Source organism: Cydia pomonella, chromosome 13 (assembly GCF_033807575.1).
Source record: "Cydia pomonella isolate Wapato2018A chromosome 13, ilCydPomo1, whole genome shotgun sequence".
In the NCBI taxonomy this organism is placed as follows: Eukaryota; Metazoa; Arthropoda; class Insecta; order Lepidoptera; family Tortricidae; genus Cydia; species Cydia pomonella.
In genome coordinates this window covers 19,568,205-19,592,304 of record NC_084715.1, presented here as the reverse complement: position 1 = coordinate 19,592,304, position 24,100 = coordinate 19,568,205, and the positions used below count along the sequence as shown (strand labels likewise).

The window sequence follows — 24,100 nt, the reverse complement described above, 5'->3', positions numbered from 1 at the left end:
ATAATATTAGGTACTTACATATAAATACTTCGCAATTCCAAAACATATCACGAATCATGCGAGTTGTTGTAACTCTATTGTGTGTGCATCGGCAACCCGTGCAAATTGACCCGACCGTGAAAAGTGCGTTTATGTTTTTATTGCCACACAGCTCGCGTGATACGGTTTAACTGATTTATAAAGTTAATAACAATTAAACTTAATACTATTAATAAAAATAGCGGTTTATATCTCTTTGTATGCAAATTTATTTTTTATTTTGCTGGAGTTTGTACATAACTGGGTTACATAATAATATTGATAGTACTGACAGTTTTTTGCAGACTGAATTTAAAATAACAAATATGGGTTGAATGAAATCTATTTTAAATAGAAGATACGTCGAATTTTCCGAGTCAGGTGTGGTTTAGGTTAGGTTAGGTCAGGATAGACCGACTACCCCCCGCGGGTTGCCCACCTTGTCGTGCGTGGTGGTGGAGGGGCTTAGTCGCCGTGCCTTGGTCACCCACGGTGAAGCGAAGAGGCAACCAGGGCCGGCATGTTTGAGGTGGGGACTTGCCCGAGAAGGACGCACCGAATACATTTTAATTACTTACCACCGGTGTGCCCGTTTCGAGGCTCCAAGTCTCCTAGTAGTCTAAAAGAAAAGGCAGGAGTAAATACTATATGTATTTATAACATTATACCGATTTATACCCGTTCATAAATAACAAATAAGCTGTGAACATTTGAAGGCGCAAAAACGAATAGCCGGTTGATATCTCATACCGAGGCTCGCGTGAGAACATTGCAAATATTAGAAACCCCGATGCTATTCTATTAGTTTCTACCAATAGATTGCTGCGTGGGCGTGGCTAAAAGAAATGGCTGTTACTGTAATTAGGAATTCCATATACGAGATAATTGATGATTTAATTGCTTACTCTTGGAGTAAAATAGATAACACAGAAAGGAACAGCAGACATGCCAGACATATTTGTAAGGATTAGGTATATATAGGTAATAGGTATTAATATTTTAGAGCAAAAATATTAAGTATTGCATATTAACTTTAACTTTCACCAGGATATTAACTGACCAGATGATTTTGTTATACAGTTTTCACTTGATCGAAATTACGCATTGTACCTAATTATTATGCAAGTAAGTAAATGATTATTTATTGCAACCGTATTATTTCGAAAGCTATATTAATTGAATTTATAATTAGATATTGACGCAAAGTGCCCAGGTAAAACTACAAAAATACATAATACCTACTCAAGTATGTAAGTTATTAGTACCTACTTGTTCTTGTTTTGAAAGAACTAATTATAGATCTAACGATGAAAATATTTGCACCTCAAATAAACAATGCTTCAGGAAGGAACCTTGAACGGAACGAGGTTTATTACAAATTGTAAAGACAACAATACATGACAATACCCTGAGGAATCCACAAAAGTGGACGACTTAAAGTCACGCTAATTAAACATTAACGAAAATTTCGACATGTGAATTGATATTTTGTGCAAGATTGAATGACATGTTTTCAGAAAAATCCAACACTTGATACAATGACACTTTGCACATAAAACAAACGAAATAGAGCAAAAATTTGTATTGTATGAAAAACTTTAATTCGCTGTATTTTACATAAACTAATTACATGCATAGATATAGGTACCTTATCCTATTGTAAGTAGGTTTAAAGTTTCAGAGTAATCTAGCTAGACGTTTTAAAATGAGATCTTAATCAACTTTGTATGGAGAACCAATCTTGCGGCGGCGGACTTTTAAGTAAATATGTACCATAATCAACGCTTATTTGAAGACAAGTGCCTCAAAGATCGCCGGTATTTGTACGGTCGAGACATGTTGTCGACCTCTCCGCCGTATAAGCAGATGCGAAAACCTAGACAAGGTTGCTGAAGTTTTGATGGTCAACCACTTGTGACAATTTCATAGTTAATTTATATTTATTGGTTGCGAATCAAGTAAAGTTTTAGCAAATTACGTATACCGACAGATAGCGGAACCGGCCTAAATTTGAAGCGTTCAGTTATCTGTCATATAACAATTACGCAGAGAAACTGTGCGGGCTTTCATCTTAGTCGTGCTGTGCTTTACGTCACCATACCGCCTGAGGACTAAACGCCGGACAAAACATGAATGGCGGAGAAAAGTTGGAAACCAAGATGAGTTCTAACCTGTTACACCTGAAGCCCTGCCGACTTACCGGTGCCTTTCTAAGCATGTTGTTATCCTAATAGGTATATATGTAGGTAGATATTGTATAAACTGTATTCCAATTCCAAAACGATAGATGAAAAGTTTTTATTTTAATAATTTGTTATCCATATTGTATTGTATTTTCATATTAATGGCGATAACTAAAGAAAGATAGCGATTTTCTGTGCTAGGTGAGTTTTCTAAAATTCTATTCCTATTAGAATAAGTAGTTATTGATTTACCACTCCAATATATTTTCATCTTCTTCTTCTTCTTCATCGCGTTGTCCCGGCATTTTGCCACGGCTCATGGGAGCCTGGAGTCTTGACAACTAATCCACTTATTGGGATTAGTCCAGTTTCCTCACGATGTTTTCCTTCACCGAAAAGCGACTGGTAAATATCAAATGATATTTCGTACATAAGTTTCGAAAAACTCATTGGTACCAGCCGGGGTTTGAACCCGCGACCTCCGGATTGAAAGTCGCACGCTCTTACCGCTAGGCCACTAGCGCTTAAAAATATATTTTCAAATGCCAATATTTATGTCATATGGAAAGATTAGTACGAAATGAACTGCTTATTACATGTCATGATTACACCGTAACTCAGTCAATATAAACAGTAACCACAGGCAATCAGTTGACCGCAGCCCTCATAACGCCGTCACGATTTCCACGGGAAATCTTATCGCCGATCAGTTAACTATGGTGCTGGGTTCAACGCTCACTGCTCTTGACTTTCAATTACTGACTAATAGTGTCCTACTAACTGGCGTGACTAGGACGTGATTGGGAAACTGTTGGCTACTTAATTGCACACGAATAAGTATGATATCTAATACAATCTCATTGCACATGTCAAAATAAGATAAGTTATGATTATGATTTGATTGATCTATCTATCTATCCGATAACATGTCTAGAGTCATATGTACGTATACCATTTTTTTATTCTAATACTATTGCAGTTTTTATAATGAAAAAGATAATTTCAACAGTCATCGTATAAATTCGATTGGGCCTGCTTTTCTAAAAAGTTTTCCGTTTTGAGTTAAACTTCTTTAGGAAAAATAAAGACTATGGACAAAGGTTTAAGTTACGCAAGCATTAAAAAAGCGGCCAAGTGCGATTCGGACTCGCCCATGAAGGGTTCCGTACCATTTATGACGTATTAAAAAAAAACTACTTACTAGATCTCGTTCAAACCAATTTTCGGTGGAAATTTGCATGGTAATGTATATCATATTTTTTTTTGTTTTATCATTCTCTTATTTTAGAAGTTACAGGGGGGGGGGGGGGGGCACACATTTTACCACATATTTTATTTCTTAAAAAGTCCGTATAGATACCCCATACGTATGGGTATGATGAAAAAAAAAATTAATTTGAGGACGTAGTATAAAAAAAAACTACTTACTAGACCTCGTTCAAACCCATTTTCGGTGGAAGTTTGCATGGTAATGTACATTATATATTTTTTTGTTTTATCATTCTCTTATTTTAGAAGTTACAGGGGGGGGGGGGGATACATTTTACCACTTTGGAAGTGTCTCTCGCGCAAACTATTCAGTTTAGAAAAAAATAATATTAGAAACCTCATATCATTTTTGAAGACCTATCCATAGAAACCCCACACGTATGGGTTTGATGAAAAAAAACTTGAGTTTCTGTTCTAAGTATGGGGAACCCCCAAAATTTATTGTTTTTTTTTTCTATTTTTGTGTGAAAATCTTAATGCAGTTCATAGAATACATCTACTTACCAAGTTTGAACAGTATAGTTCTTATAGTTTCGGAAAAAAGTGGCTGTGACATAATCGGACAGACACACGGATCTAACGAATCCATAAGGGTTCCGTTTTTTGCCATTTGGCTACGGAACCCTAAAAACGTGGATTCCTGATGTCACGATTTAGAGGCCGATTTTCCTGCTCGAGTTTTATTTGGTTAAGACAAGTAAATATGGTTTCAGTTACTACAATTGAAAATGCTAACTAGTCGACCGGAGATGATCCAAAACTGAACCCTTCAAATGCGAAAAGCGCAGAGAAACCACAACCGCAAACACACAGCCTCTCGCATAGCTATCAAACCGGACTCACCGTTCGCCCCTCCAAGCCGCCGGCGCACGAAGCTGCGCGGGCGCTCACTGCGCACCGCGCCGGCGCCCAAAGATGGCCGTCGCGTTCCATTTTCAATTTCGTTTTTCTTCGCGACTTCTTTGCGGGCGAGTTCCTTTCGGGTCTTGAATTTGGAGTTACCCCGTCGAGTGAATTTGCTTGTGGTGGTCTCGTTGTCTATGGATTCGGTGACAGAGTCGGTGTCCGTGGTGTCTGGAGGAGCTGTGGCTTTTGTGCGGCGGAGGAACGGCTGCCGGGATTTTGCGGTCTGTGGAGGAAAATCTTGGTGAGTTTCCGTAATTTTTGGATCACACATTGGGACTTTAAAAAGTTTGACGATGATAGATAGAATACTCTTTATTAAAACACCTTAGTAAAATATGCAAGTTAAGGAAAAACAATTCATTAAAAATAGAGGCAGGCAAAAGGTGATCTAATTCAGGGGGGTAAAATCTGTTGTGTGATCGGAAAACGTGCATAGAAAATGTTATTAGATGAGTTAACAAGTCAAACTTTTTGGATTCTACCTAATACTTCCAAAACAAAAATATTCAGGGTTACAAACAAGTAAAGTATAATTACAGTGGGCTGTTATTATTTAACAAGGAAGTGAAAAATGTAAATAAGTGGAATTGATCGCGTGTTGAGAGTAACCCTGATGCTTTTTGTGTTGCTTTTTGTTAAACATTTAATTTTAGATTAGTTTGCTTGACAGTTTCGTTGTAATTTAACCCTTTTTTAGAAAATTACATTAACTTAATTTTATGTTTATATTGTTAGTCATCTGTGAAGATCAAGGCTTGTAGGGTTTAAAATTAAAGTGTCCCTATTTTCATTTGAACTAGTATTATACTCTCGGATTTCTAACAGTTTTCATTGTATTATTATACGTTTTTGATTTCTTATCTCTACTTATCTTAATTTAAGTACTGTGGTTAGAATAAGAGCAAAAACATTAATACAATGAACAAATGCGGTCACGCAATGACCGTTAGGAATGTTATGTATAAAATTAATTGCTATATAATTGACCTGTAACCGTTACAAATGGGTGTGTTATCTTTATAACCTTCCTTAATTCAATATCCTATTACGTAAGTTCGTTAACATAGATTCAAAATTATTTCACGTGCTGGAAATTTTGTCCATAGTGGAATTTAATCCTAATTCTAAGCAATACTTACATATGACAAACGGATTGTTCGCTAATGGAACTAGGCTGTCTAATACTTGGGCATTTACCTTAGGTACACAATTATTAGTAACCGCGGTACAACAAGTCGCGGGTTGACAAATGTATTTTGATCAATATTTTTTTCTAGTTTATACAAATTTACCGAAATTTCTGAACAAAGATATTTGCATATAAATAGTTTGGCAAACCATTTCCGTCAGTAGAAAAAGGCGGGATATTTACGGCGTGGTGGGAGGAGGACTCCTATAGAAAATAAGAATTTCATGTTTTTTCTACTGACAAAGTGAGTTTGCCAGAGTATAATAGATAAATATTATGGGTAGAACATAGCTTCAAGTCATAGTTGACGAGATAGATTTAATGATAGTGACAGTAGCCGTCGCGTAGAAACTGCGATTGCGGTGAAATCTGTGGTTAATATTATGGTATAATGTTACTGTTTACTGTATAATGTTATAGTTATTTGCTGTATGATCAATTTAAATATACTTCCGACCTATTTAACTACTAAAATACATTTAAATACATACGCAATAATGCAAATTATTGCTTGTTCTTGTGCTTTCGTTCGAGAAATAAAAAGTTGTTTAATTTTAGACCAATATGGCTGTTGGATGTGCTTATGTTTATGCTTGCTTATGAATATGCAACAATTCATGTAGGTATATTAGTTGTGTGGGAAAATGTGTAGTCGTGAAAGTAAACCTACACACGATTGTCATTACCTATCTTTACCTCCCTATACAACTTTAAAAAGTCTAGTCGATTCTACATATAATATTATTAAAAGACAAAGTTAATTAAATAAATACATGTATAACAATTCATGTAAAGTATATTAACTACCCGGAAAGCTGTAATCTGTTTGACTGAATTTATTATTCTACATATCTAGGTTGGTGGAGACACCTAATTCAAGTTTCGATAAACTCTTTGAGCTACGACAATGACCATTACTTACGCTATTTTTTTCGACTATCCTATAGTTAAGTAGATTTTATTAAACGAAGGACAAGCAATATTATTTGCTCGGCCTTGCCTTTACAAATAAGTACACAGTTGTTGATGGATAAGGAAGTGATCTGTTGAGTTGCGTCATTATTAACTTATATTAACATAAAGTTATAATTTATAATGTGTTTATAAACATTACCCATTAATGTTCAAGTTTCCTGTAACATTTTTGCAATTGTAAGGAGTCGATGTAATAAATTAACTCAACAATGGATGATTATTTTGTTACTTTATTATCAACTAAATAAATAAATTGATACATTATTCTACTTAAACAGTATAACGAGTATGCTTTAAATTCGATTACCTAGTAAACCGATTAAAATACTTGTTCCGGTTGTCAGCTACCTTAATTACCTTCGAGGTTTGCCCTTGAATCATCGAACAAGTATGTTGTATAAGTAGGTACCTAAATTACCGAAATTGTGTAACAACTCTGGTTTATGTAATCTGTGCTTCGGATGTGAGTAAGTTGGAGATAGTTCCATCCGTTAATTAATTATATATATCGATATCGTCATATCACACTTCCTGTTTTTTCTTGTGTATCTAAACTATATGAAAATGAACTGCCATAATGTAGACTTCATGCGTTGTCTTATCTTGATGTACGAAGATATTCTGTCTTGATTTTTGTCTTCTATTTTTAACAAACTTTCTTTTAGCGCTTTGCACAATGTTCACGGAAATCACGGAACACTTTTAAACCAATTTTATGAGTTCAAGTCGAAACTGGGAAAACGGAACATAACTACTAAAATAGTTATGTTTTGCCTTTATATTACATTGTTACATCATCTCAAGATCACTATGGTATTAACCTGTTAGCAAATATGTTTATTACGTTCTCCAAACTGCCAAATGTACGATGTAATTTAAGATAAGTGTGTTGTGAATGAGATTGCATCTCGTGGTTACGGTCGCTTGGCGCATAAGTACGCGTGACGGCTGGATGTCCAAGGGGCGGAGGCTCAGTTCTGTGTATTATGATATTTATGACAGTAATAAATCTTTACAGGCTTTATTACCTTACTATGTATTAGTAATGATAATTGTCTTTGAATTTTGAGCGCTTTGAATAAAGCGCTGGTGGCCTAGCGATAAAGCGCTGGTGGCCTAGCGGTAAGAGCGTGCGACTTGCAATCCGGAGGTCGCGGGTTCAAACCCCGGCTCGTACCAATGAGTTTTTCGGAACTTATGTACGAAATATCATTTGATATTTACCAGTCGCTTTTCGGTGAAGGAAAACATCGTGAGGAAACCGGACTAATCCCAACAAGGCCTGGTTGATTCTCTGGGTTGGAAGGTCAGATGGCAGTCGCTTTCGTAAAAACTAGTGCCTACGCCACATCTTGGGATTAGTTGTCAAGCGGACCCCAGGCTCCCATGATCCGTGGCAAAATGCCGGGACAACGCGAGGAACAAGAATTGTCTTTGAATTTTGCTAATAGTGGTATAATCGTACTTTATACAATCGTGATATAATAGAGAGCTTTTCAGTCGAGTACCGTACGAGGCAACGAAGCTTGCTGAGTTGCCTAAGTAAGATACGAGATTGAAAAGCTTGATTATATCACTATTGTATACCATACTTTTTTATGAGTTGTCTAAAATAATATTTTTTTTTACTATAAATCCTAAATAATTAATGAAAATTGGTAAGTATCTCACCAAAAACGTAGACATAAACGCGCGACTCCCGTCCCGCACTCCACACCCGTTTAGTCTTTTCTATGGGAGCGAAGCGGCACGTGTTGGTATTTTTTTTTTATAGTTGACTACAGCGTATCGAAAGGAATCTTATAGTTGAGTGGGAGTCCATACATGAAAAGTACGAAATTATAGTTTGGTATACGATATCTTAATTCAACCATTACTCGTACAGTCGACTAGTAGAAAAAACTTATTTACTGACACTAGCTAAACTTTAACTCTACTCAGACACATATTTACATCAGTGGAAAACTTAAGACTAACTACTTAATCCACAGGAAACTTTTTTGTATAAAATTGTAGAATATGTGCTCACGCATACCTAAAAACATGCGTAAGAAATGCCATGTCCTTACACAGCTTGTAACTTAAACACTTGTAGGAATAATGTCGACATGACTGTAATTACTGACGCTAATTGTAAGAAAAAAGAACCTTAAGATTTGCTTTACTTTTATCAAAACATACTAAGAGCCTATTTTGATACTAGCGACCCACTCCGTCTTCGCACGGGTGGTAAACCTTAATAAATTATAGGGACCGTGCGCGTTGGAGGGTCTGCCATCTTGTGGCCTGCATCGGAACCATAAACATGTCCATTTACACGTCACGTGTTTTGTTGTGCATAGTAGGTTCTGCCATCTTTTGGGCTACATCGGAACAATAAACATCACATTTACGCCTCGCGCCAAAAAACTGACGGCTCCTGTGCTGCCTCCTACAGTTAATGCACGCCTATCATCCCTATACACCTAAACCTACCTTAAGAACCACTCTATTGATAGATGAAAATTGCATGAAAATCCGTTTAGTAGTTTTTGAGACTATCGCGAACATACTGACAGTCAGACGTGGCGGGGGAGTATGTTTTATAAGGTGTAGTGATAGTGATATTAGATAAATATTCTTCTCTAGAATTGTCAAAGTATTAACCTACAGGCTTGTACAGTCAAGGTATTATATATCGATACGAACAAAGTGCCAAAAATATGTATACACGACCCTATTGCTTATTAGGGTTCCGTACCCAAAGGGTCAAACGGGACCCTATTACTGAGCTGTCCGTCCGTCCTTCCGTCCGACTGTCACCAGGCTGTATCTCATGAACTGTGATAGTTAGCCAGTTGAAATTTCTACAGATTATGTATTTCTGTTGCCGCTATAACAACAAATACTAAAAACAGAATAAAATAAATATTTCTTTCCAATCTCGAGGTTCTCACCCAATTACTGAAGTTAAGCAACGTCGGGCGGGGCCAGTACTTGGATGGGTGATCGTTTCTATAGATAATGGTACGGAACCCTTCCTGTGCGAGTCCGATTCGCACTTGGCCAATTTTTTATTATATTAAGGTGGTGTGTTCCTTTTTTTGTCATTTTGTCCGTATCGATATTTAATACCTTGACTGGACCTACAATTAGCTGCGCAGTGGGACACGAATAAGAGCTTAAAATACTCAACCAAGGTTGCATCAGCTCCATCACCGGCATACCTAATGCGGGATGCGAGGCTAGAGCATACATTATATGCCTAAAAAGGAGTTCATTACTGAACAAGAACACCTACATCCAATGCTCCGCCAAACGTGGCTTCCATTCAGTAGTCTCTGTGAATGATTGTGAGATTGATAATTACTTATTAATAGATTTTACCCAGGTGATTTTGCTGTAACTAGGATGATGTAAAATTAATATAATTCACATATGATTTCGTTTAATGAACGATTTTGGTTTCGCAAGGTTGAAAGAGGGTATCTTTATTTCGTAAAACTAGATTAGAAAAACCTCTGAAACTGTTATTTTATTTATTTGATCATAATCTCCATTGCCAAAAAAACGGGCAACGGATGGAATTATAGTTTCGAAATAGTTATATTTAAATACAAATCTGAATTATTCGAAATACATAACTAGTGGTTGTGCGGTTATGTGAATAAAATCGTAAAAGGTACAATTAAAATTTTATAATAAAATAGAAAATACGAGTATTCTATGAAATACTTGTTAGGTAAATGAAGACGAGGCACCATACACATGCAAAATAGTTAAGAAACTAAGTTTATTTTAATACAAGATGTTATTTGATAGGTATTCGATGTGGAGGGCCTCAAACTCGTGATGAGAATATAAATGCCCAATTAATATAGAATCGAGCAAAGGTCGTGGTACTATCGGAATAATACCTACTTACTAGTAAACGGCGATTGTAAGGTTGTATCAAACGAATAACTATTTGATCCGGACTTGGACATCAGTTTATGTTATTTCAATTAATTATTTTGCAGAAAAAAATCCTTTATTTCACGGAATAGGCAATATATGTTATTTGCGCAGGTATCTTCGATACAGGTTTCCAAGAAAATAAAAATATCTATAAATAATATGTACCTATAGATATAATAAAGGTTGTGTCAGACCGAAATTACTAAGCTAACGCATGTTCAAATTGAAATTTGAGGAACAGCTACAGTGATGTGTGTACAATATTGCGTCTTATATTTAATTTGCCAGTAACAGTAGATCACTAAATAATGCTACTGAACTCTTTCTATACTTTTTATCTGCGTAGGTATAATATCTTCGTCAGCATATAATGTCATTATCTCATGCTTTGTTGGATGCAGATGTGTAATTCCTTATTCTTATAATTCAGCCATTTGAAATGGGCAGCCAAAATAATTAATTCCAAAGTCGTGATGTGATACCTACATCACACATGTCCATCTTCCTATAATTACGTTAGCTGGCAGGTTTAAACCGAACTGCCTTGGCCGTGGGCGAAGTATGCGAGCCTACGTCCTTGTGTTGAAATAACTCGATGAACACTGGAGTTATTCGCTCGTTTGCATTGTTGAGCGATTATTGAGGAGTGGCGCAGGTAGTGTTTAACTTGCTTAAGCATTCTTAACTTGCTTAAGCATTCTTAACTTGCTTAAGCATTCTTAACTTGCTTAAGCATTCTTAACTTGCTTATGAGGCTTGAGCTTAGAGATCCCTTAAACCCTACTTGCTAAATATATTTTTGAATTTTGAAGTTTGTAAAGATTGCTTGATATTTTTGTTGGGTATTATGTTTTCCGTCGCCCATTCAGCCCGAGGATTCGAATTGTACGATTCCAAGTTTGATGATCAATACTGTAGATATTTTTTTAAACAAAAAACATTATAGCATAATTATAGGAATCCAATCAACTTACGTCAGCTAAAAAATTCATAATTTTTTTATTTCCCGTTTTGTCAAAATCGCCATGCGATGCGATTCGTAAAATCTGTTTAAACAAATTAGCAAACAGTTCGTCTCGTATGTTGACATACAATCCTCAATCGTGCTTAGAATCTTGTACCTAAATAAGAAGGTTGCCGCGAGGTAAGTGCGCTTCCACTACTCGTAATTTGTATGATTACAAGTATTAGGTGATGTGTCGATGTCACCAGGGGCGTATTTACCCTAGAGCCAAGGGCGCCATGGCCCGGGACGGCAGGCTGCGATGGGCGGCGTAAGCCCCACGTTTCTAGAAGACGCTCACTTGCCCAGGCCGCCAAATATTAAAATAAACCTTTGGATGTCACGGTCCGTATAATTGCCGTAGCTTTAGCCCTAATCCTAAAGCACGAAGGTTATTTCATACATATTTATTAGGTATATACCTACTTGGTTTTGTAATTAACAATATTAACTACTAGTGTTGTAATCTTTCATGATTAGTTTAATTGATGCCCAATTTATGCTACTAGTAAATGCAAGTTAAATTAATGGTCCATGGACGATATGCTTTTGGGAGCATCTCAAATACTCATATGGAATAGTTAATCATAAATGCTTGGATGTGTGTAAATAATATCATTTAGTTTGATTGGGTTTTCTTATTAGTATTTCTTCTAATCTCATCTCATAACTACGTTTGTGCAGTTAATGCCAAGTTTCTAATACTCGACCATAATATATTTCAATGTCACGTGTCAAATCTTCTTTTGGTCATTATTGCATTATGTACTGAAATAAAAGCATAGCGTTTGTCGCGTGGTCTCAACGTGTTGTCACGTTCGGTGTCGACATGTTGGAATCCAGCCTTGGCTCCGATAGTAGGAAATTAGCATGTATCTGTATATTAATAGGATTGATTATTGTATAATTGACCGCCAAGGTGTATAGAGAATCTTGAATGCTGACAGTCTATGAGGTAAAGTCGGTAAACAGAGCAGGGTCTAAGTGAGTAATCAGATTGAAATGAGAATGGCTAAGATAAACTATGTGAATTGGAATAATGTCGGATATTAAATGTAAACTTGATGATGTTGTAAAATGGTAGCAATAGTTTTTAAATTTGCTTTAAACATTTACAGAGGTTTTGTTTTAGTTAAGATATTTTCAATCGAATACGTGTTAGCATGGCAATTCCTGTTGTAAATCGAATAGTTACAAAAAATACATACATATTAAACGTATAGTTAATAACTATGCCGCTTTATTAACAAAATAATTAGATTACACTAATACTCATTAGATTTCAGATTAACTAACACTCATACTCATAGCTACACCCTTTGTATATTCGCTAATTAGGTAAACTTAATTTACAAAATTAGATAGGTTTTAAGTTTAACAATTTAATACATACATATTATAATATCTGATTAGTGAAAACAATGCAATTTACAATGAAATCACGACGTGTTTTATGAATGTGGACAGCAGTAAAGAGCTAACAATAGACAGGAGACGGACTGACAGACCGTCAATATCTATCAATTATCTGACTGCTGCCAACTTCGTCTATTGTTTATCCATCAGTTTACTATTCACGTCTAACTTGCTCATTGTTGCTTCGATTGGAATGTATTCTTGGAATTTGAATTTTACTATCAAAAACTTGTTATTTAACAAAAAAAACGTTAGGCATCCAGAGCACGCTTTTTCGTAGTATGAGACAACTAGACAAGTTGCATGTCATTCCATTTTATAAATTGTCTACCTATCTATGGATATTTAATGAGAGATATTCTGGACTTGTGCTGTGTTTAGGGCAAGCTTTTAATAATTTCACACTGCCAAATAAAGGTAAATTAACCTAAAACACGCTAACATGGTTCAGTCTCAATTTAGGAAACGTAATCACTAGGTTAATCGCCATCCGCCAAATTGTCATTACAAGCATAACTGCGCATGTCCAAGTCGGTACGCCGGCGCGGCCCTGTCATAGTTACGTGAACTACTTGTTTGGTTTGATCTTGAATGGAATTTGCATGTTGCGCAAGAGTTGACGCCCAACTCATTTCCTAATAAGTTTTCTACATAATGACATTAATTTTCATCTTCCTCATTTGTTTTCACATCGCGAAGTTGCGAAATAAACAAAAAACGATCGTGTTTTGTTTGCGTGCTGGCCGGTTTTTAATTGTTGTTTGGTCTAATGGAAATAGCGTGGACAATTAAGCTTCCATATTTTAAATAGCTCGTGAAGTTATAATTAGTTACGTAGAGTTAGAAGTTTCGTTATTTTACCAAACCTTCTCAATCAATCAATCATCAATCTTAATATTACTATATTACGTTACATGTGCGGAGTCGACACATGTATCGTAAAATGTTTTACAGTACATATAGCCGTTAAAATTTTGGACAAAGTTACGTAATGTGCTAATTATCGCAAATGTGCGGTAAAGCACCATATTTATTGTAAAATATATTTATAGATTGCGCTGGTACCATACGAGGTCTTGTTACACTTTTAAACGTTTTGATAATCGGAAGAAGACAAAATAAAGTGGATGAAGATGTCTCCTTAGCAATGCTATAATCTCTTAAATGGTTTTCGTAAATTCCGAATTTACTAAGCACTGTTGAATGCGCAGCAAAAATTGATCATTCTCTCGAATCACCTAAACTCAGGCAACTAGCAGTATTAGGCACTATTAGGTTTTAGAGACGAGACTTGCCAATGTGTATATTTTGTATAATATGTTGCCGAAATAGAAAGAAAGAAATAAATGTAATCACCTAACTGAAAAAACTAAGTATGCTTGGCAGTAGTATTTATCCGTCACGCATCACTTGCCTAATCGTATTGTCGCGGTTGCGCAAGGAAAAGCCAACTGTAGGTGCCACAGTGCCACTGATCGCAGCATCCGACCGGAGAAAACCGCTTTCACCCGCATCCTTATCTAACTTTAGCCAATACACCGGCACTTTTTATTTTAAAACTTTAGATTGGTGAAAGATTTTATAATGTTATTTATATTTCTGAATTTATGAAAAGTTAGGATTAATTTCAAAATATTTGTGCTTTATGTTCTTTGAAATATTTTGATCTTTTATGTTTGGAGCCATGCGGCAAAATTATTTTCGCCACACATAAATATACAAATAAATAAATACATTTCTTTATCTCAGACTTTGTTGTCCATAGAGTTATTAGTATTACACATACCGAGAAACACATACATACATCGAGAAACAAGTCTTATTTCGTTGGGGATAGTGCAATACCGCGCAACTAACAAATGCAGTAAGGTCCAATTGCCTTGTACCTACATTGTTTGAATTTCGAACTTTTCGACTTTGTGAGTTGCGCGGTATTGCACTATCTCCGACGATTTTACTTTTTACGCTACGAGCAGAGTAAAGAATTACATTTTACAATGAATATTAAGTTATAAAGCGTATCTGCACTCAAGTTTAGGTATATGTAACTACTTATTCTCATCGAAATGGGATTACAGATTGGCTACAGGTATATTAAAATGATACGATAGATATACGATTATGAACTTATTAAGGATAATATGCTTTTACGAAAATACGTAAAATAACACGTGAAATTACTTAATTACATGACCATACAATAAAATTTATTATATGGTCATGTAATTAAGTAATTTCTTGTTTATGCAACATTTGCGGTATATATTATGTCGGTCTACATTAGATTCTGTAATCACCAAGAATTAATCAATGCCCATATAATATCGATTAAACGCGACGTGCGTGATAAATATTTTGAACTAGATTCTGTTACTTAATCTTACGGAATCCACTGGATCTAGATTGACTAGTCGCTTTCAGCAAGGAGGTTAAAACTGTTAAACGGATAATTGGTCGCTATCACGTAAACTCAAGTTTTAGACGTTTTTGTCTTGTTCTTATAAAGGTAATTATAATTTATAGTACTAATCTTTCGTATGCAAAGGCATTTTGTGCACTAATGATTATTTTTACGCGATAATTGGCGGCTGAAAAGCACGTTAATGCTCTCACGTGTTATTGCTTCGTACTTGTTAACTGCCCAGTGCTTACCGTAAACTTTTACACTTGTTTATGTAAGTAAATTAAACACCGGATATATTTCGCATTAATATTTAACACTAATAAAGTGTTAAACTAGAACTTATAAGAGTCCGCAGCAAGCGTAAGCAACTGGTATCTGAAGCTACATAAACTAATTATAGTCTTAGATATATTTTTATCCTATTGTAAAGTAAGTAGTTAAGTACAAATTTTCAGAGCAATCTAGTTAGTTGTATCAAAATGAGAGCGTAACTACGTTTGTATGGTGAACCATGCTTGCTGCGGACTCTTAATATACAATGATTTTGCTAAATTGGTACATTAATTGTAAGCGCTGTACAACAAATGTAAACAATACAAGGATCTAACAGATTCTTATCCAAAAACTCTAATAAGGATACGGTGCGTTGCGTAACGCGTTTCAATGATTTTTCTGGCGAAAATTGTCAAATAATCTTCCCAACCGACCACAACTTAACAAACAACGCATAATCGACAGTATTATCTTACTATAGGCATACCGTGGCGTGGGCGCGCCCACCGTTGACTCACTCATGCGTACAAAAGCTCGTCATGGCGTTAATACTCACACCTTTTACGGCGGCCATGCGTATAGATATATTATTATATAAGACAAAAAAAAAATCAGGACGTAAAAACGATACTAACTTGACTCTTTATAACACCACTGAAAAGATTTCAACTCTGCTTATAAAAGGCACCATTTCGATACCTTGACGCTGGTCTTCCATCGAAGCCACTTTTGTTTTACTAAGTTTAATATAATGTTTAATATCTGAGATCAAACATTAAACATATTAGACACCATCGTTTAAAATACTGTCGTTCTTTCATTGGTAACATTAGATAATAAGTAGGAAGACAAATTTGAATGAGTCGTGTAACCGGTTTTTATCAAATGATTAAATACCATTCCAAACTTGTGTCTTGTTTATTTGACATGGTTCCGAGTTTCAATCACAATGAATGAATCTTAAAATTGGTTTTATGATTGTTTCAGATGCATTGAGCAGTTATGACGGAGATCCAGTTTTGTGAAGACTACGGGGGTTGAAGACGCTGTTACAACTTTAGATGAAGATATGACGGTCACTGGAATGGACTAGGACGATCATTGCTGACATGGATACTCAAGTTCCAATCGCAACATAATGAATGTCTGAAGAATTAAAGAGAAGATATGGGAGACAACCAGAATAGGGTATAAACCGCCAGAAGCAGTTTCTAAAGTTGTATAATAAAATAAGTGTGTTTGTGTCTTTACTTAAATTACCCCTAAAAATCTACCCTAACTTTAACTAGTCACTAGTTTATCTTAGGTAAGTAATGTAGCTTGATTGAAATGCATTCTTAAACCATTTTCTTACTTAACTCTTTTCATTTTAAGTTAAGTAATATCCTGAGGTATCCTACAGTTCATAACGTTACTACACAGTATAAAATCGAGAAATAAATGGACATTCGTAGCCGTATTTGTAATAATCTTTACATAAATCTTTGAACAGGTCGTTGACTCATCATCTACTTATACCTAACACCTGAGAATTTACTGAATACAATTCGTTTTCCCGTACCATGAGGCTCGGAAGTTAGCGTATTCGCTATTAAGAAAGCTAATTTCTTTGTTATTTGCCGCAAAAGTTCACAGTTTTTACAGGATGCCATGTTATTTACTAATTTAAACTTGCACAAAAACAAAAAAGTTCATAAATGGTAGTCTTAAGAGGAAAGGGGACGACCGTTTCTCTATAGCGAAGTCCCCATTTTCCTCTATAGATTATAGAAAGTATGTTTACACAATTGACCAAAGCTAAGCACATTCGCTTGACTTTGCGATTTTTTGAGTTAAGAGCGAAAAAAAAGTACCTGATACAAATTTTTAAATGCTTATAATAATTCAAAAAAATCAAACGAACGGTGATAGCTGTGTTTCATATACATCAAGCTGTGTCAAAATATTTACAATAATGTTAATATCCAGAGAGGAAAATGGGGACTACGTTTGTATGAAAGGGCGGTGTCGGGCGGTCGTAGTCTACTTTAATCTTAATGCCTAATGTATGAAGTTGAGAAGACAAAGTAAGTACGGTCACAAAATAGCACTATAAAGGTAAGTTTATATTAAACTTATCTTGCATACCTATCGATGCCAAATCATCCTACCGAAAATATAAAATAAAACAAACACCAAAAGGGCTTCACCTCAAGGTTTTTAAATCTCAGAAGCCAAGATGCGAATCGTTTCTGCCGTAGCGAACGAAACGGTAATGTCTCTCTATCACTCTTCCATATTAGTGTGACAGAGAGACGGCGCAAACGATTGGTATCTTGGCCAGGTTCCGTCTCAACACTGGGCTGGCCCTTAAACCTTTAGGAATGTCGCAATGTGGTATTGTTTGCAAGATAAACGTCCCGGTGGGTTATGTCAGAGGTGAATAATACAGGCCCAGTCCTACGAGTGGCGTTACGTACCAGCCATGATACGACCGAAGTAGGGTCAGACAATTTGATAGGTGCAATATGGGGATTCTAAGATAAGCAGAAGAGCAGTGGCAAGCACGCTTAGGGATAGACCGCAATTGTAACCTATGGACTAATACTCTGAGACGTTGCTGGCCCTTCACCAAACTTGAAGAACCCTAATGTAGTCAGTAAATAAGAGGAATTATAAATATAAATACAAAAAGCCTGACTGCTTACATATATTTTTGAAATGGTACTGTCAATAGTTTTCATCTGAAACCCATATTGATATGGTAAGAAAAAAATAGACCCTCCCTTTTTTCATTTGCGGGAGCCTTTTTTTTTAATTTATATAGACTATGTCACTACCACAATTCGAACGAACTTAACGACACCTCAGGTCAAAAACCGTCCAGCAGATTGGGCTGTAGGGCGTACCAAAGATATGGACATACATAGACGCTCGAAAAATATTACCCTCCTCCTGACGTAGTCGGTTAAAACAAGCTGGTTATCTAGGCTGTTTATTATGCAATGGAAGTGTTCATGGGAGAAATAGCCCCGAAACCGCGTAGATTATTTATTTATTTAATCTTTATTGCACAAAAGAAAACCTTATAGTACAAAAGGCGGATTTAATGCCATGAGGCATTCTCTACCAGTAAACCTTTAGGCAAAGCAGGGAGATTATGGTAGTTCCTCACATTTAAGTTAGCTTGTTCCAGGGATGAAGGCTCTGCCGATTATAAGCAGCCATAATATATTGATATGTAGGTATTAATTAGTAGTAGTAGTAAAACTCTTATTGTACAAAAAATCATTGTCTTATTCCTCTGTCACTCTAGTCAAAAGCTTATAAATGACAAATGATAATGACTCGATTAGCATTAAGATATATTATTAACATCTCGGATTGTTTACGTACGGGAATATACGTATGCTGTCTGTACCATCCGCGAAACAGGTTTCACGACTAACCTTTAATGTTTGTACCTACAGGATGAGTAATGGTACCTTCCCACAAATATGGCCGTGGATGACAGAGGCTTTTAACTGATTGTTTGAAGACACCTGGTACGCTTTTCGTAAGTACCGTAACTATATTATACTCGAAAATGTTAAAGTAGGTTTCTCTACAAAATATTAGACAGTAATGTCAAGGCGGTACTGTAAGTAGGAAAAAATATTTCCTTGTTTGACATAGCCTAGTCTAAACCTAATATTCTAGTCGAGGTCTATATGTCTTTCGTCCTACGCTTAATTCGTTCGCATCTGTGCTTTAGACATCGCAAAAGCAAAGGATACTAAAGCTTTATGGTGTTCCTTTACAGGTAGGATACCTTTTTCCAGTACTTGAGACTCAAATAAGACAATGGAATATCCACAGAAGTAAGTTAAGAGGAAAAGAGACGACCGCTTCTCCATACAAACGTAGTCCCCATTTTCCTCTCTGAATATTGATATTATGGAAAATATTTTCACATAATTTGATGTATATTAACAAAAGCTATATAAATGATCCTATGTAACTCTTATAATAATTAAAAATTCGAAAAAATCAATCATAGGGGCGGCATAGCTGTAGTCGATATACAACTAATTGTGTCAAAATATTTTCAATAATGTTAAAACCTAGAGAGGAAAATGAGGACTACTTTTATATGATAAAGCGCACGGGTCCACAGCTTTCGACTTAAACCCGCATACTTCAAAAAATTTGATCCACTTTGAGTCAAAATAAGTCAATTTTCTTGTCAAATTCGATAGCCTTATCTTAAAGTAATTGGACTTAATCACGTCTTTCGTTACCTTTAACTACAAGTAAGCTACACGGTAGATACGTTTAATTACATTTAATTAACGAACGGAATCATTCCGGATCATTATGATACATTAGTCAAATAATCAGTGCATCAAGTATTGTTACACAAGCACAGTTTTAGATCATTGACTAATTTCGGATCATGTATGTCATTCTTGTAAATCACACTGATTTATAGAAAAAAATACTTAACTGGAATGGAAAATTATATGGAAATAAATGGAACTGAAATGGGAATGACTACAAAAAAGATTTGCGTTTTCATTTCTCAATCTACTTACACGCATTTTCGACACATCATTTTCTTAGAGTCATTGTCATTTATATTGTGAATGCATAGAAGTATTTATTAAGAGCTTTATGACAAAGGTTATAAGACAGAATATTAAATAAACGTTAAAAATAAAGGTCCATCTAGGCGCGTGATGTTCCCTTCGTGAATATTAGCGTTTTATGTGTTATTGCGCAAATGTGACGAAATTATGTGCCATGAAATGTTGTCAAAGGTCGACTTGTAATTAAGTGGTATTTGGTAGAATAATTATTACAAAATATTGACGCAAGTCCGAAGATACTCACAAAGAGCTACTGTATAAGGTCAACTAACGTTCATAAGAAAACTGTTGAAAACTTAATCATGAATTGCGAATATTGAAAATGCACGAAATACTCAGAAAGGTAAAATTAAAAGTAAAGACAGAGATGATAATCTATTCTCTTATTCAGGACCAGAAATACCACTGTTGACAGCTGACATGTCAAGTCCAACAGTTTCATAATAAGAATTTAAATCAGAATTGGACTCTTGGAATTTTATTGATTCTGGCGCAATTAATACCGGTAAGTGTAATGCAGTAATAATCAGATTGAATTGGTATTGAATTTTCATTAAATTCAGGCATAGCATCTCAACATTTTTCTTTTTTAATTAAATTTTTATTGTGCTATTTTCTTTGTAATTTAATTTTCTTTGCTAGTGTAATAGTTATCTTGAATGATTTATCTATCTGACAAGCGAAGAAAACCTTATGTGTGCTTTGGAGTAACTTTACAAACTTCTACTAAACTACAAGCAATGTCTACTGTAGCAACGGAATAGATCGTGTCATTCACGAAGACGCGTGCCTTGAATCATAATATCATGTTATTAAAGGTTAGATTTGAAATCTGCGCGTCATCGTGGATGACACGAACTGTATCTAAGCAAGATGATAATGGTAAACTTTGCACTAGAGTAAGTATCAAGTGCTTCTAATTAAGTACATATTACAAAAACTTAGGTCATGTCATAAGTTCTGTCACAATGTTTTTGACTGATAAAAGGTAATACAAAGCTTATTTTAATAAAAAAAGTTTGCCATGACCAACAGCTTGTTTTATACTAATCATAACGTAATATAATTAGTTTAAAATTTAGATCGCGTCTATATTTACTTTGGGATTTTTGTAAGACGCGAATACGCGGCTGGATTGTGGAAAATTATACTCTACAAAAAGGAGTAAAAATCAGTGTCATATTAATAAAATAGGTACAATTGTTTATTTATATTAACTTTTATTAGAACGTTATTTTATCACCAATATTTAGTTCTCCGGCAAGTCTGTACTTCAGCTATTACCCATCAAACTTAAGGTACTTTTCAGTGCCACGCAAATTTTTTACTGCCATCCAACGAGTAGGTTTGGTAAAACACATACAGCTGCAATTTTGGCAAACCAACATACATAAATTATATATTTTAAGATCCAGCTTTTGTTTTATGTAAGATTAAACCATGTAATAAAGAAAAATAAATATATAGCGGTCAAAATCATCTTGGCCAGGTCGGGTATTTTTTGTATGTTTTGTTATAAAAAAATCCAAATATTACATAGAATTATGTAAAATTGCGACAGTAAATTACGTTAAATTATATTGCAAGTAATTCAGCATTAAATAAGCTTTCAACCCATATATATGAATAAAAAGGATCTGTCCCTATAGCTTTTTTATCAGTCAAAACCTTTGTGACAGAACTTAGGACCTGACTAAGTATACATTATTTTATCGAAGTTGCCCCAGTAGGCCCAAAAGGCTGTAGGTAACGAACCTACACATTGTCACATCCACTAGCACATTAGACTCACACTACAGCTTTATCGCCGTATTTGCGCAAGCGCTCTAGGATCAAAGCTCAGATAATACTAATGAGCTAGCATGCTACATTTGTTAGGGCATGATACATCCGTCGTCTAAGTTACCTGAGAAAACCAGTATATTTGTAAACTCTAAATTCGTGTACATTTTACGTATCTTGAGGTCATATGTAACTGGGTTGTCTGAGCAATACCGTACCATCACACACGACAAAATTAGCTGGCGATTCGTAAGCTTTATTGCAACGAAATAAGGTCTATCATAGGTCAAATAGATATGGTGCTGTTATATTTGATGCAATGAGACGGGATCCATCGTGCGGGTCGTGATCTGCGGATGCGCGGGAGTCGTGATATGTCACCGTCTACATTAAAGAAAATTATTTACACTGGAGTAAGTATCGACGTATCTAAGATATTGTCAGTTACAACTTTCTATGCCAGACAGGAGACAGGAGAGTTTTAGCTTTCTATCTGATTAAGGGAACAATTCCATTCATGGAAATGAATTCAATTCAATGGAATGGATGTCATGGAATCGAATTCAGTTGAGTACGTTAGAGTTTGAATCGCAATAAAGTAATGCTTTAAGAGTATCAATGGGTTACGCCCATAATTAGATCTAGACCTTTTTCTATCAAAAACGAGAGATTGACAAAATGGAATATCGATATATATATATTTTTTATATTACGTAGGTGGCAAACAAGCATACGGCCCGCCTGATGGTAAGCAGTCTCCGTAGCCTATGTACGCCTGCAACTCCAGAGGAGTTACATGCGCGTTGCTGACCCTAAACCCCTCGTTGAGCTCTGGCAACCTTACTCACCAGCAGGAACTCAACACTATGGGTAGGGTATAACTGTTTTACGAATATATCCACCGTCATTGGCAAGATATTGTGGTGGCATGGTTGCTGTCTGAGTAGGTACCCACTCACCACACTAACCTCTTGAGAGTCTTGAGGTTACTGTGGGGCTTAGTAATTTGTGTAAGAATGACCTATAATAATTAATAAATAACAAATCCTGAGAATTCAGTTTATAAGTAATTAGTAACAATACCATAAGGTTGTTATAATGCTCTTATATTTTTATTCTCATCATTTTTCTTTTCTTTTTTTGTGTTTTGTTTTTGCGCGCACAAATAGCTCTGTCTTACTATGTAGAAACTACTTAATAAGCATGATGTTAAAATATTTTCATTAAGGAAACTGTAAGTCTAGTTTTAAGAAAAGTTCCTGTGTTATATGTAACTATAAAAGACTGTTTGTTTCTTAAATAAATAAATTAATATTTATTTGACGTCGTTTAGGTATATGTTTACTTTATTTGCCTAACATCTATAACCCCTGGAGAACTGATTTTACCGCACTATTTAAAGAAAATTGCTTCAAAAGGTGTGTAACAAATGCCGGTTAAACTCGGCATTTTAATCGCTCATATGTTAGAAATTGAATTCGCCGCTCCAGTTTATGCTCTGGTATTTATAATCGCGAGACTGGCTACGTAATGTCTTCATAAATGGCTCGGAATTTTCTCACAATTTGGCCTGGTCTTAAGTCATTTTGGTCTGAATTGTCATCTGAAGTGAAGGGCGAGCGTCAGGGCTCATATATGGCTTAGCTAGTATGTGGGTCATTGCTAACTTATATTTAACTAATACGTGCTGCGAATTTTAAATTAAATTAATGACATTTTAATTTTTTTCGACCGTTATCCCCCTATACACAAAAGTACTCGTATATGGCGGATTTATTCCGTTTTGTGTTATAATTTTAAATCAAAGTATGAATACGAGCGGAAAAAAATAGTTTTTTATCACAAAATAAGATTCTTAGATATTTTAAGTGTGACCTTTACTCATAATTAATATCAATATTAAGCTCCAGTACAGAATCATTAAATATTATTACAAAATCGTCCCTTTTAATGATTTAATAACTTATTGATGTGAATTCCTCAATTATATCAATATATCTTATATAATGATAGGAACTATAATTTTCGGTAATTTGATCTTGCATCTTTAGATCATTTTGCGTAGCTAATTAAATAAATATAGTTATTTGCCATGTTCGCTATGCATTATAATATATATTATGTATGTCTTAAGTTACT

General features: G+C 35.3%; 1 protein-coding gene and 1 long non-coding RNA gene across 2 annotated transcripts in view; one reads left to right on the top strand and one right to left on the bottom strand.

The window, feature by feature from the left end:
• LOC133524502 (mucin-2) overlaps positions 1 to 24,100 on the bottom strand; it is a 157,134-nt gene that overhangs the window by 13,735 nt on the left and 119,299 nt on the right. Inside the window, exon 20 of the mRNA XM_061860574.1 lies at positions 4,314 to 4,599. Coding sequence (XP_061716558.1) covers positions 4,314 to 4,599 — 286 coding nt within the window. The remainder of the gene's footprint in view (positions 1 to 4,313; positions 4,600 to 24,100) is intronic.
• Positions 4,480 to 19,542, top strand: LOC133524503 (uncharacterized). Its single transcript, XR_009800386.1, has 3 exons — positions 4,480 to 4,617; positions 16,560 to 19,107; positions 19,354 to 19,542. It is a non-coding gene; the product is annotated as an uncharacterized LOC133524503 (long non-coding RNA).